The sequence below is a fragment of the Sinohyriopsis cumingii genome, chromosome 17 (assembly GCF_028554795.1).
Source record: "Sinohyriopsis cumingii isolate HCF-2022 chromosome 17, ASM2855479v2, whole genome shotgun sequence".
Lineage (NCBI taxonomy): Eukaryota > Metazoa > Mollusca > Bivalvia > Unionida > Unionidae > Sinohyriopsis > Sinohyriopsis cumingii.
In genome coordinates, this window is record NC_142977.1 from 45,091,874 (window position 1) to 45,107,725 (window position 15,852).

The 15,852-nt window shown below is 35.4% G+C and overlaps 1 protein-coding gene across 1 annotated transcript in view; it reads left to right on the plus strand.

Moving 5' to 3' along the window:
* Window positions 1–15,852, plus strand: part of LOC149778533 (E3 ubiquitin-protein ligase COP1-like) — a 92,984-nt gene that overhangs the window by 28,396 nt on the left and 48,736 nt on the right. Inside the window, exons 7-12 of the mRNA XM_089939414.1 lie at window positions 2,099–2,200; window positions 4,315–4,404; window positions 6,095–6,209; window positions 8,103–8,238; window positions 11,438–11,498; window positions 13,989–14,071. Of these exons, the coding sequence (XP_089795540.1) occupies window positions 2,099–2,200; window positions 4,315–4,404; window positions 6,095–6,209; window positions 8,103–8,238; window positions 11,438–11,498; window positions 13,989–14,071 (587 nt within the window). The remainder of the gene's footprint in view (window positions 1–2,098; window positions 2,201–4,314; window positions 4,405–6,094; window positions 6,210–8,102; window positions 8,239–11,437; window positions 11,499–13,988; window positions 14,072–15,852) is intronic.

Consider the following 15,852-nt stretch of genomic DNA (forward strand, 5'->3'; position numbering starts at 1 on the left):
TTCTTCTTTTCCTTTTAAAAGATTGTTAAGTATTCAGCTGTCTCTGGTGTACTGAAATTCTCTGTGATGTCCATTGTTGTGTCAGAACCACATCTTTCAGAAGGTTCTTTTTGAGCTCTACAGACCAGTCTCTCACTCATTAATGTAGAACCTCGTATTTTCTTTGGTCCTTGTCTAAACCTTTTATGAACCTTAAAACTCTCTTCCTACTATCACTAGCATTGGCAAGGAGTAGTAAAATTCATGCTTTGTCAGTGGAAAAGGGTTGTTTACATTTTGATTGTAACTTTGATATGGTCTCCTTTGCCAGCTGTGTTTTCTGTCAAAGAATCAACAACCTTCATTAGCTCCTGTTCCTATTGAAAATCCCCAGTCATTTGTATCATTATGTCGGATGTTTAAGATAGACATCATTGCAGTTAGAGCTTTGCAGTTCTGTCTAGCTAATCAGGAGGCGGTGGAACGGGTCATAATGGTCTTTTTCTCACCTTAACGGGGACTTCAAATATTTTGGATTGTTTTCACTATTACAAGAGCTTGCATATCAATCTCACAGAGAGAGAGAGAGAGAGAGACATCTTTTGCATAGAAACCAAAGCCCATGAAGTCAGATCTGTTGCTGCATCTTGGGTGTTTTGAATTATTCCTCTTTGGTCGTTGTTATGAAAGCCACCATCAGGCATTCTCACTCCATATTCTCATTATTTTACCTTCGTTCGTTGTTGCACTAGAGTAAAAGTTTTTATGCTATGGGTCCAGTTTTCTCAGCTCAGCAAGTTGCCAGGCCTTTGTCCGGTCAGCATAGAACATCCTACTGACAACAGTGGTAATTTCAATGGTAATGTCTTAGGCCATCAGCTTCCGACTGGGCTGGCTAATTTAAAAGTGCAATAATAGCAGCTAATGTATTACTGCTGTTAAAAGGTAGAAGGTAGGTTTATTGCAGGTAAAACTCATTTTAATATTTATGTAACAATTACCTGCTATTGTCCTTCAGTAAAATTAGTTTTACGCCTCCAAAACTGCATTTTGCTTGTACTGAAGCATCAGCTGATGTAGGACCGCTCTGATGGCCTAGTGGTTAGAGCATCCTCATCGGATGCAAGAGGTCTCGGGTTCGATCCCCGGCCAAATCATACCAAAGACTTACAAAATTGTTACTGACAGCTGCCTCACTTGGTGCTCAGCATTAATAAGTTAGTGTTAGAACTGGTCGGCCTGGTGTCAGGATAATGTGACTGGGTGGGACATGATGCTACATGTCTGCAGCATGATGGCCCAGTGCTAGACATCACTATAAACTGCCACACTGCAGATCGTAGTGATATGACTGAAAAATTGTTAAAGCTACGTTCAAAATCCAAATCACACACACACACTCAGCTGATGTAGGATTAGCAGCAGTAGCACTATGCACATATATAATTTTTGTTCAGTACTGTTGATCGTGGGCCTCTTGTCCAGGTGTGGAAGATAGACTGCCGACTAATTAGAGTAAGTTTTTGTTCAAATCAGTGTTTTTCTCCTTGGGAGAGAAAATGTGTTGATTGACAGAGGGCTTTTAAATAGCTGGTGTAAATTTCATGATAATTGACTAAGAAATGTCAAAGTCACAAAGAGCTGAAATTGTACATGCTACTTAATGGAAAGTCCATTAGTGGCTGACTGGGAGCCTTTCAAACTTTTGTCCAACCCATATATGAGGAGTCCATATCATAAATATCATATCAAGCTAGGTAATCAGACTGGTTGGAAGATTATTTGAATCCTTGTTCAACATTAGTGGATGTACAAGCACCTGTCAGTCAAGAGATCATTTACAGCAAGGACTTTGGCAAATCACTAATACATTCCTTTCTGAATAAATAGGCCTGTATTTGATTATTTGAAGGGAGGGAATCTTAATGGTTCAGAGTCTGTTATCAGAGATAAAAACAATTTGAAGAAATATGCATCTCAATGTGTGTATGCATTGTAATGTTCATGAATGATTGTTTACTACCAAAACAAATTTATCCATAGCTTACTAAATTCCGTGAAGTTGATTATGCAAAACAATTTTGATCAGTGATACATGTATTACCACACTCTTTTCCAGCATCTGGAGCAGTTAAAACAAGAATTAGATGTGTTGGATGACGATATACAGACTGTGGATGGTCGAATAAATCGACACAAAGGGAAATATCCACTTTTACCAGTAAGATATCAAAGTGAATAACTATCACTCCCTTTCTGTCTCTTACGTTTAAAGTGCAAGTTATATGTATGTTGGGATTGTTATCAGAATCTCTGATTTACTTCATAATCAGCAAAAAATTGACAGAGCTGTAGGTAAGATTTTAATGACGTGAATGTTGAAATACCTGCTTTAGAAATAATTGAGAATTTTACCTCTGCTGGTCTTAGACAAGAAGAACTTATGGTTTGGCCTGTTGTTTGTGATAATGTTTGCCATTAGTACAGGTTTGTTGCTGTTTCTCCTCCTGTAAACTACTTGGAGGATTGCCATGAAATTTGACATGCACATTTATTAAAGATCTATTTGGTCCTAAATGAATAGTGCTGCTCAGACATCGCATATAGCCACCACAGTGGCCATCTTGAAAATGTCATCCTTCATCTGACATCCAATACGGCTACCATCTTGAAAATATATAGTTGATTCTAAGTGATAATTGTGCATATCTACCTCCAATATGGCAGCAAGCAAGAAAATCTTATTATTCCAGCTTCTCCTGGATGGATGTTTATGTTGGCATGGTGTTTTCACCACAAGATTTCTTATAAAGTCTAGTTGTTTCTAAATGAAAATGGAGCCACTTTGATATCCAATATGGTCACCATGACAGCCATCTTGAAAATTTTATCACTACTCCCCTTGTAAGACTTGAGATACTACAGTGGAACCTGTCTTGAAAGACCACCTCTTCTGCCAAAACATAATGGTCTCTCATGACAGGTGGTCTCTCATAACAGGTTATAACACTATATAATCTCTAAATCTGTACATGGAGAACCTGGTCTCTCAAGACAGGTGGTCTCTCATAGCAGTGGTCTCTCAAGACAGGTTTTGCTGTAATTCGTTTCTCACAGTAAACCTGTGCAAACACTGTGTTATTAAAAATTCAGTAACTTTTGAAGTTCTGATCTTTCATGCTAAGTCTATATTTATCAGTACAATTGCTTCCAGGATGACATCTTCTGTGCAGACAAAACCATAAGAGCACAACATTTTCATGATCTGCATGTTTTTTAACTATGTGCTTTAAATTCTGCACCAAAGAGTCAGGTGCTAATTTCAGTAATGAGTGTTTCAAACTCAAGACTGTTATAGGACTGAAATTCCATCAGGGAAAAAAATGTATCTCTATTTTTTTCAGTTAGATCACCAAATTACTTTATATGTTATCAAGTTATCCCTAAATTAAAATGGTGTCAATCTGACACCCAATATGGCCACCACAATGGCCATCTTAAAAATCTTGTTATAGATGAAGAATGTTGGAGATGGTTTCAGCAGTAAGCAGTTAAAAAGAAGAAATGGTCTTATCATGGAATCCAGGACATTATTTACATCAGTAGAGCATTAGTCCCTTGAAGGGACTCTTGTATAAGTTTTAATATGGTATGTGATGAATGCTGTACAGTACAAATATATGATAAAAGACCTGAGTTTAAATCATACAGATGGTTATCATGCCAATGAGAATGGCTTAGTGACCAAGCTGTTCTCAATTATATGAAGAGTGTTCCTACTGCGATCAAATGTTGTCATTTTAGTGCATGAAATTTGTGCTTTACATAGGAGGAATACACTAAAAGGTTTGGACAGATTGCATAAAAGTAACTATTTTGCATGATTTAACCCAATTAAAAGCTTTAAGTGTGTTTGATCATTTATTTTCATTAAATACGCAATTTTACTACTAGTCTAGAGCTCTGGATTATAAGAAATGCTTTTAAAACTTTTTACTGCCTATAATCTCATTATATTAACCCCATATACTATCATAATGGTGGTCAATCAAAAATGACAATTACTCACTTTAACTGAAATAACAGGCATTTATTTATCAGTAAAAAAATAACTAATAACAGACAATACTCAGCTAAATATATTTTAATATGTTATACTTTATTACCATTTAATTTAAACTTTTCCACGAACAGAAATGTAGCTCTTTGCAAAACCACATACGTTGATGTTGATAGATACAACAGCATTAGAATTTTGTTATGCATTCAGAGCCAAAAAAAATTCATCATTGCATGATTGACCTTAAATGACTTTGAAGTTGTAATTTTATTCAGGATCATTCTGTTCCTAATGGATACGACCCTTCAGTGGCCTCCAGTAGCAGTGATAATGGTGCTCAGGAGGGTTTCAATGGCAGTAAAAACGTAAGTTTAGTTCACTGGAGATCTACAGTAACAAACATATCAGTTGGAGACCATCCCATAAGTAAATTGGGTTTATGCCAATTCTAAACGAACATTAGAATGAATTTAAGATAATTGTTGAGAACTTATCATCACTGATTCATTTGGTTTGGTGTTTTATGGCACATCAACACTCATAGATTATTTAGTGCCAAGGCAATCAGAATAAAGTGCCTTGCCAAATAATAAAAAACCACAGTAGTCGACCTGTACCGATTCAGTGGTAGGTTTTGAACCTACACCTTTTCAGGCACAAGACCAACACACTTGACAATGCAGCACCTTATCATCACATTACAGCTCTCTCTCTCTCATTATAATGTAGTAATCAGGGTCCATTGATGCTGTGCACATTATGTATCGAAAACATATTGAGAACCACAGTATATACAAAACTGCAATATTTTGAGAACCGTGATATGTATGGAACTGTGACATATTGAGAGTGTGAGAGTAGCATGATGTACCAACTGCCATATAGCGGACCTATCAAATGTTTTGAAAATATTGATGCTTTGAAAAGGAATTAAAGATGCAAGGCTACGCTTAACTGTGTTTTCTTTCAACCCTCATTGTTATCCATTGGTATATTTGTGGTCATGGGTTCAGTAGTGGTATAGTGGTATAACAAGGAACTTTATAACATGTGACAACTGTATCACTGTATACTAGTGAATTAGATAGCTAAGTTGTCTTGAGTCTTTACATTCTTACATTCTACAATAACTAATTATTTCTGATGTCATTGTTACTTATAGTACAAATAAACAAATGCTTCCCTTAAATTGGATTGTAGCATCTTGTATTGATAATTACATTTATATGAACACTTGGCAGATTTATATCAGCCAGAAATGGTAAATAGTGCAATACAGTCTATCATTTTTAGTCTAAGCTGTTTACTTTTACGACCACGGTATTTTCTATGAAAATGTTTGCCAAAGTATGTACATGAAATTTAAATAAAAGTATTACTGCAAAATCTTTTTCAGATATTGAGCTTTCATGCCAATATACCATTGATTAACTTTGCACAATGTCAGTCACAGAAGCACATCATGTTTAAAAAATAAGTGAAATCCAAACTTTTATTTGACTACAAGTGAAGATGTGGTTACTGACCCTTGCAGCTCCAATCTGTTCAACCAGATTCATGCATGGCACCATGAGAACTATGCCATACAAAGGTCCAATAAAATGCTTCATCAATCTCTGTTACCAGTAGATGGAGAATGGGTCAAACATTGTAGAAATAAACTACAAAGATTATTTTTATTTCTCACCTTGTGCAGTAATTCAGATGAGAAAGATAAGCTTAAATTGAATATAATTAAAAACCACTTTGTAAGCATATGCCAGTGCAGGAAACATGTTTCAGTGTATTTTTGCATTTCATCAGCACAATTGATGCATTTTCTCAGGCAAATAAGATATTTTTGAAAATCCCAACACAATCACTTAGAATACAAGAGGGGCTTTCAATGTTTTTGAGCACTGCTTCTAACAAATTGCGCAGACCCATATCTGCTAGCATGTTATGCATCAGGAGATCTGGATCTGCATAGTTTGCAGTTAGGTTTTGACTGAAATGCAAGTATATGTGATTTATAAAGTTAAAATGTGTTATCAATATTTGCTTGTCCTGTTCCAGTCAGGAAAACCATGGTTACAGACAACAATGGCTTCACGAAGGAGAAAAGTTCAGGAGCATTTTGAAGACCTGGAACAGTGTTATTTCACAATACGACAGAATTCTTCAATAGAATGTAAGTTTCCTAATTTAGCATGTGCATTCTAGTCCAACACAACCAAGCTCCTTTTTAGACATGTGGAAGAGTTGAGGCAATGACAATAAATTGTACCTTGTATTCTATGTATTTAACTTAGCATTAGGGAAGCTACATTTTGAAATACAGGATCAGGTTGTATATTATGAATGTGGTGCAGGTACATCAGAGTTCTTTGATTATTGGGAATCTATCAGATGCTGAAGAGGAAAAGGTATTTAGCCATAAGCGCATTAAATAATAAGCCATACAAATAATAGCAGTTTCTAGAGAAAGTTCCACCTTCCCACCCAGTAAGTTGTTGTACAGCTGAGGGAGAATTTTAGCTTTACAGTAGATTCCTAGATGCATTTGTTCCTGCTCAGTGACTAGCATCATATTGACAGGGGCGGACAGCTAATATGGACACCTAGTTTTTAGATGATTTTGTTACTCTGATACATCAGAGTGGTCTGGGTACCCAATTTTCTGGCCTGTAAGTCAGTGTGGATTGTTAGTCAAATTTACCAATTTAGTAAATTTTCCATCCTTCATCCATATACAAGTTGATGTGGAATAACTTCCAGTTTCATGAATATTAATGGTATCACTGTATACTGTTCCAGGATAATGGAGAAATTAAAGTCACTGACATTAACTTTTTTTTCTTCAGTTTTGATATAAATAGAGAGGGCTATGTGAGGTTCAGTGAGATTGTACTCTGTATTATTCAATAAGGAAATGAGTCTATCCATAAGGAAATACGAAATGGAAAGAAAATTACCAATTAAGACAGAAATTTCGGAAAAAGTCACGTAATTTTACAATACTATATTATGGTCATTCTTTAGTGAGTATATGACAGTATTGTGATTAAATGATAATTACGTGCTTAATCTTTGATATTTTAGACAAATTCATCGAACATTGGCATTGTTAATATGGATTACGTAGACTCATTTTTATCATTGAAAAAGATGTACCAGTAATCCTTCAAGTGCCTCAAATAAAATACTGGTAAATCATATATTGATGAACCTATGGCTAAAATGTGGTCTGGTTTTTCTTATGTGAAATTGGTGCCTATATGACATCCAGAATAAGCATTCACAGCAGTCATCTTGAAAATCTTGCTATTGCTACTCCTGTTGAGGCGAAAGTGATAATCAGTATGGGGTTTGCACCAGAAGACTTCTTATAGTGTCTGGTTGGTCTTAAATAAAAATTGTGCCAACCTGATAACCAATATATCACTACTCTTCCTAGATGGAAAGTTACATCATCATTGGGTTTTCACCAGAAGACTTCTTATGATGCTACGGTTTGTACGAAATAAAAATAAAATTGCTTAAAAACTTGCATCAGTTTGACTACCAGTATTGCCACTATGGCAGTAATCCTGAAAATCTTGTTATCAGTACTCCTCCTAAGTGGAAAGTCATGTGTGCATGACATTTTCGTCGTAATTCTAATTATGGTATCTTGTTTATCCTGAAGGAAATTAATGTAAATCTGACCTCACATATGGATGCCACAAATAATATTGAAAATCTTGTCACTAATTCTTCTAAATGGATGGTCATATCAACAGTGGGATTAGAAAATCATATCACTCAAGAATATCAGAAATGGTTTCAAGACTGTAGTAAAAAGAAGAAATGGTTTCATCTTGTTTCTCCAGAAATCCTTTTTTTTTTTTTGACAGTAGAGCATTAATCTCATTATGGGACTCGTTAATGTATTCTGGCAAAAATGTGCAGTTGGTTTATTTTTTCTCAGCAGTTTTTATATACAATTTAGTAAGTCTTAAAATATATTTGCATTTACTTTTATTATGGTTAGGCAGAAATATTTTTAAAGTTGGAACTAATAGAATTGTTTCTCCTGTTCCAGCTGAGGAGGAGGTGGGAAATGGTTTAGAAGAATTCACAGAAAGTCTCTCCAAGTTTACCCGGTTTAGTTCTTTTCGGCCTCTAGCCACTGTTAGTTATGCCACAGACATATACAACAGTTCAAGTATTGTGTCTAGGTGAGTAAAAAGAGCTATGATTGAATCAGGAACATGGTTAGTTTGTATTTATTATATAAACTTCTGTTTAATGTAAAAGCAAAGTCATCCATAATTGTTTTGTTGTTCTTTTCTTTTTATAAATCTGTTTATACTTATGTATTTTGTATGCCAGCTGTAAACAGCATACACCCAGACCTTTCAGTTTTTGTGACTGACCTTTAATTTTTCATACTTTAGGAACACTAGCAAAGAATTTATAAACAAAATTGGTTGTTTTTGTCAAATCTATATATTTTATGCAGGGCTTGAAGAATTTGCATTTAGTTATTAGCCCAGCAGGGCAGGTGACTTGGAACTTGTATTCATAACTTTACTTTTCTTATATTTATATATAATTTGTAAGATTGAAAAACTAAACTTCATCTGCAGTATCATTTTCATTGATCTGGCGAACTCTGTCATTCAGACTTTTCTAATGTGTTTTATGCTCTACACATTCTATCACTGCACACACCATGTCAGTTTGTGTTTCCTACTTTTATCATAAATTTTAATGGTTCTTTCCAATATATGCTGTTGAAACAACTAAGGATGATATTGAGTGATGGATATCTGTGACAGAAAATAGCACACTGAACAATGTAAGATATCTACCCTGATGTGTGTAATGGTAGAACTGCATTATATTCCATGTTGTCAAATTTGGCAAGCCATGCCTGTTGAACGTTTCTCTTACGTTTTTAAGAATCATATTACTCTTTTGACAATTTTCTCTGTAGTTTTAGCCTTTGTCTTCTTGCCTTTCTTTTATATCCTGGCCCATCATCAAGAAACTTGTCAGTGTTCGACATGCCTTCTGTTCAGACAATTATAGGTGATATCCTCAGATATCTCTTATTGAATGCATGCCCAAAAAATTTTTACAACCAATGGAAATAATCTCTTTACAAACCAGTCCATGCTGTCTGGTACCTTCACTTGATTTCTAAATGAACAGCACTGAATTGTCGGTAACCAGTCATTAAATTTGAAACTTTTACTTAAAAAGCATAGAAAATGATGGTATTCCAGTCAGATTGGATGCCTATGTAAATATAGTTAGAAATGCCTGGACTCCCATTTAAACAACAGTGTTGATCCCTACCAGCTGTCGAGTATGTAATTGGTATATTCAACAAAGTTCTCTATCCTTCCAATAAATGGTGCTACTAGAGAGCTTTGGATCAGATTTTAAGATTTTTATTATCTGATAATGAACACAGCTTATGATGTGGTAAAGATAGGTTAAAGTGTTTAGACACTGGAGAATCATTTTGTTTATGGATATCCCTAAAGTATTCTTTTATTCTCACTTAGAATTCCCTTTTAGTTTCACCGAGATATTGTTTGCCACATAGTTAGCAACTAAGTAAGTCGATGACATTTCGTCTGGTACAGTGTTCTTTTATTCTCACTTAGAATTCCCTTTTGTTTCACCTAGGTATTGTTTGCCACATAGTTAGCAACTAAGTAAGTAGATGACATTTCGTCTGGTACAGTGTTCTTTTAATTTTATTTTTATTTTTTGAGGTTAGTAAATATATTTCTAATGTTTTAGATTTATCCATTTTCATGCAGAAACTGCAATTAACGATTTTGAATTCCAATACATTGTTTGCAAAATGTTTTACCCATCTATGGGTAAAAATAAGGCTGGTTCTTTGAGGACTGAGAAAGAATATTGTTCCACGAACTGACAGGTTTGGTGCAATTTGTAAATCTCGGGCACAAGTTGATTTCTAGTCCTCGGGCTGTTTTTATTCTTTGACTACTTTCTTGGAGATAGTCAGCCACATTTCGCAATTTTACAAATTAGGAAAGCTGACTCTGGGCTTCTTTGTATAGAGAGATCAGATGGTTTGGTAGCAACAAATGCTTGGCTTCTGAGCATTCTGTAACTGGTTTTTCCATTTTTCTCTTGATTGTGATCTCATCTCTTCCAGTGACTAATATAGTGGAAACATTATTTCTCTTTTATATTTGATAATTGGACTAAAGCTGTGCTCATCCAGTCAAGCAATCATCTTGGAAAAGTCACCTGCCCATTCTCAACTGTCATTGATAAGTACAAACAGATGAGTGAATTTTTCAAGCCTTGTGCTTGCTTGGTTTGAACTGGATCTGTTTTTCATTAGGTGGCTCAGTGAAATTGTTCTTGGAACCAGACTGACCTAACTTGGCTTATACTGATGGTTTAATGTACAAATGTTGTTTGTGCAGAATGGCTGCATAATCAAGATTTACATTTTTTTATGTAGCATTGCCTTGAAATGTCATTCAAGAAACAAAATGTGTTGAAGATGGAGGGGACATTTAGCCTCATAAAAAATCAAAAATTATCACCACAGATGTAAAAGCTGCCTTGCTTGATAAGGATAAGCAGGAAAGATAACAGTGACCTATATTGAACATCATATGATGTTTATTTGAGTATTTCCTATCATCAGATTGCTGCTGCTCCATGAATTAAAACAAGAACAAAAGGCACCCCTATGAACATTGTCTAGTTCAGATCTAGCACAAACACATTGACTAACATGCGGTTTGGAACTGCAGTTTTTACACTGAACTGAGATCATTATGGCCAAAGTATAATTTGCAACATTTTAATAAAACTTTTTGTTGCCTCTGCTGCATCATACCACACTTCCCAACTTTCCAAACATGTTTTCCAAGTGAACAATATCAGTACATGATATTTTGTTACATTACGAGGGTGCTACACACCATTTTTTGTTTAAAGCACCCTGCCTCTTCCATTTCAACACTTCATGCTGCCCTTAGTTATTAATTTTTTTTATAAATAATGTTTTTCTTTATTCAGCAGAACTTCAAAACCTCAGTATTATAGGCCTAAATTTTTGTTGTAGTTTTCAAAGTCAGAGGCAAGAGATGGCTTTTCTCCAGAACTGAGCAAGTCACTTGAGTGACACTGGGTATTGGAGTGAGTAATGTTCAAGTAGCTACAGTTTTTCTCGGTAGACACAATGCCATATTACAGTGGCCACCTGTAAGATTTTTTAGCTCTGATATATAATATTGTAGCATTCATTTGCATATCTGTTTCTTAAGACTTTTAAAGTGGCTGTTCAGTATTACTTCATCTTGTTTCCTTTCTCTTGCTTGACAATATTGTTTGAAGGTGACTTTTTGATTTTTCTTTTCTATAACTTTGCAGCATTGAGTTTGATAGAGACAGTGATTATTTTGCCATAGCTGGTGTGACAAAGAAGATTAAGGTAAGACTGAGAACATTAGACTCTTTTACACCAGCATAATAACACCATTGTTGGGGTCCATAAATATTAATGTACCAAACTGCATTACATTGGAAACACCAAACTGCAACATGGTGATAACCACATGTACTGAATCACAGTTAAGTTGAAATGATTGGAATTTGTCTAATGATATTTTATGAAAGAAAATACAAGATATATTACTTAGCTACATGTCACTTTCCTTCAACTCATGTTGTTGCAGGCCGAGTGGTTTTAGACACTTGCTTTTGTGGATCACTTGCACATCTCACCTCTGCCCATGTGAGTTTGAGTCTTGGTTCAGCCATCCTGGGTATGTGAGAAAGCATGCCAGTAGTTTTCCATTGGTCATTGGTTCTTCCTGGGATCTTCCTTTGCCAAATATACTAATGTTCTGCTCAATGGTATTAAACCCAACAAAACAAAACCAATCAGCCCACATTGTCATGCATTTTTTAGATAATTTCAAATACAATGGTGTTGTTTTGGCATGGGATCCATAATTGTACTGCATTCGGTTTTATTGAGCCTTCATTAAAAAAAATCGTCAGTCATAGATATCATTTCTCCAGTAAAAACAGCATCAGCTTTGTAAACTTTAAGAATTTTTAATAAAGTTCTTGAAGGTTCTATGTCAGTTGCAGTATTGATTTGATACTTTGATACCATTGTTCTGCATGCCTAATGGTTTTCTCCATTTCCTGTTGTCACACCAGCATTTGTAAAGATAAAGCATCATCAAATCTTTTACAGGCAAGACAAAATAAAGAATGTTTTTTAAAACAAAACCTGTAACACTGAGATGTTTCCATTGTGAGACATATAATTAAAAGGGGTGAGAAATGCAAGTGTATAAATCAGGGGAAATAACTCTCCATGCAGTGGCTTCACTCAAAAAGTGTTTCCTGAAGAGTATATTCAGAAGAAGTTTCGTGGGTTTAAAAGCACCTACCATAATGATGGTAAGTCTTGAAACTAGCATGCAAAATTAAAGCCTGCCTGCCAGTCCATTTACAGACTGGGGCTAAAAATTAGTTGGCAGGTTTGGAATTTTAGGCAAATAGAGTAAATTTAATCTTCACATTTTATACTTTTTTATATTAAAAGAAATATTAGAAACCAAGTGAAAACTAAATAATGGTGAATTGTTTCTGATGACCAGTGGGATGAGAAGATAAATAAGTCAAATTTAATCTGCATTTACTGAATTCTTGTTACTCCAGATAAAGACATAATGCCATTTCCAGTTTCAAGATATTGGGGTATTTAGGTGCCTGGAAGCCACCAGAGGAAAACAAACATAGTCAAGCAAAAAACTATTCAAAAGGAAAACGATACTAATAAACCAATAGTTGGGTTGCAGAATTGGCATGGAATTTAGAAATAGAATGAATGCGAAGACCGTAATGATGCTGTTATAGCTCGTTCAGCAAAGCATCAAGAATGATATTGGAGACTAGCTCACAAAATGTAGCTAAACTTACTGAATTAGTTTCATAAATGATTGGTTTCAACACCATTTATATCAACATGCTAAGCAACACTGCCCATTGAATATATCCAAAAGAGAGTGGTATGTGTTCTGTATTAAGTCATGTTGGCCCTGGAAGATATAATTTTTATGCAGAACTCAGCAGTTATGGGAGGTGTCATGTGCCACAAGTAAATGAACATGGTCTCCTCATCGGACAAATTATATCACGAACATAAAGTAAAAGTAAGTTTCAAAGGAAACTAGATGGTGCAGATGACGTGTGAATTTTCTAAATTTATCTACATTTCAAGACACTGTGTAATTTCACTGAACTACAGACATGGATATCATTCACAACACCATGCCGAACAAACTATAACTGTTCAGCTGCATTTTGCTGATATGGATGAATCTGATCCAGTTTCATTTCCAGCAATCCATTGCTAGAACTGCAGACATAATTTCATTAGTAGCTGTACATTGGATACCACAACCTAATCTTTGGATGCTGGGTCTAGTTTTGATACTGTCACTGATGACTAGTCAGTGGATGTAGTTCTTAAAGCCAGAGATTATGCTGTGCTGTAACAGAATTACATATTAACTGTATCACAGGTCTAAAAAAAGAGCATGGTCAGGACTGGAACAGTTATACTTTATATGTTTACCTACATTATATACAATTATATTGATATTGAGGTCAACTGTACATGCTTCTGATGGCTTGGATATTTATCAGAGGTACAAATCTCATGATTTTCCAAGTTTCTAAAGAAATAAAAAATCTTATTTTGTTGGTGTTAAGTACCCATTATATGTGGCTCTTCAGTGACATGCACAGAAATGCACACCATTCCAACCAAAAGAGGTACATTTGGGCCGGGGGGGGGGGGGGGGCTTAGTACACAATTTTTCATTGACTCATATGGCTTGCAACTAAGCAGTTTATTGAGATTTTGATTTGCTGAGTTCTTAATCACTTTTCTTTCTTCCAGATTTTTGAATATGGGGCAATAATTAAAGATGCTGTAGATATTCATTACCCAGTGAATGAAATGTTGTGCAACTCCAAAATAAGGTAAAGTGTTAACAAAATGTAAACGAATGATACTTCATTTAATTGTTCAGATTTATATTCTTGTTGTAGTATTCAGTCGATTTCATAGTCTTTTATTTAAAATGATTTTTTTCTCCAAAGTTTTTTACAGTGCCTATAATTTTCTTTTCCTTACAAACAATGTTAGATGCAAATTTTGTATCCACTATGTAATGATTTATGGTTGAGTACATGGAAACCTTTCTTAATGGACACCACCAATATAAGGGATACCTGCACATTAAAGGACAATGCTAATGGCAGTAGCAAAGTGGTTAGCATGCTGTACTCACATCCAGAAGGGTGTGATTTCAAATCTTGCCCAGACTATTGTAAACATACAGGTCATGTAGGTGCATTCACTGAAATAAAATAAAATTTTAATTTTGTTATAAAATTTAAAACTAAATTAGTTTAACCAAAGCCTGTTCAATCCTGAATGTTGAATGCTTTACACGTGAAATGCCATAAAAACCTTCCAGATGAAAATTATTTATCGATTCAGACTTTACAAAGGTAACCAGGTACTAAACTGGGGAAAGCACAGAGATTATCAGGTTTACAGTAACAAATGACAAGTTAGTAGGAATCTTTTTTAAGTGTGTGCTGCTTTCATTGTCACATTACAGTGCTTGACATTCAATCTGGTTTGTACTTGATTACACACTTTAGGCTACCTTTTCTGAAAATGTCCACATCGTTTAGCATTGATTTTGCCTTATTTCTCTGGATGTGTTAATAATGACCTTCCAAAGGAATATGGATGTATGTGGATCCAAATAAGTGTAAAATTGCCATTTAAAGGTGTGTGTAATCAGATTCTAAAAGATGATTCCCATTACTGAAATAGTCGGTTTTGAATGCCTTACATGACCTGTATGACTTTTACTGTAGTCTGGGTTGGTATCCATGATGTATCTCTGGGCAAGACAGTGTACTCCAGTTGCCTTTTGACTTGTCTATTTAACCCTCTGTGCATACCTCCACCTTCTGTGCCAGGATTTAATAAACTTGGTCATTGTAACCTGCTTTTATTATTTCTTCTAAATTTTTAAAGATCCTGTCCATGTTTTAATGCCATACCTATTCACTTTTTGCCATACAAATTACTCAGAGGAGGCATCTGGAGATGAACATGTATTAGACTTTATAAACTAGGTAGCTGTATATTAGTTAACAGGATTCATTTAAGATTGTTTAGAGCTTATGATCATTTCCCTATCAAGATTGTAACTCCAGTATTATTACACATATTGACATAAAACTTGCCATGTGATTCAACTTGTTGCCACTCTGGCTTGAAGTCTGAGCTAATTACCACTCTGGCTTGAAGTCTGAGCTTGTTGCCACTCTGGCTTGAAGTCTGAGCTTATTACCACTCTGACTTGAAGTCTGAGCTTATTACCACTCTGGCTTGAAGTCTGAGCTTATTACCACTCTGGCTTGAGGTCTGAGCTTGTTACCACTCTGGCTTGAAGTCTGAGCTTATTACCACTCTGGCTTGAAGTCTGAGCTTATTACCACTCTGACTTGAAGTCTGAGCTTATTACCACTCTGGCTTGAGGTCTGAGCTTGTTACCACTCTGGCTTGAAGTCTGAGCTTATTACCACTCTGGCTTGAAGTCTGAGCTTATTACCACTCTGGCTTGAAGTCTGAGTTTGTTACCACTCTGGCTTGAAGTCTGAGCTTTATGCCACTCTGGCTTGAAGTCTGAGCTTATTACCACTCTGGCTTGAAGTCTGCACTTATTACCACCCAGGAG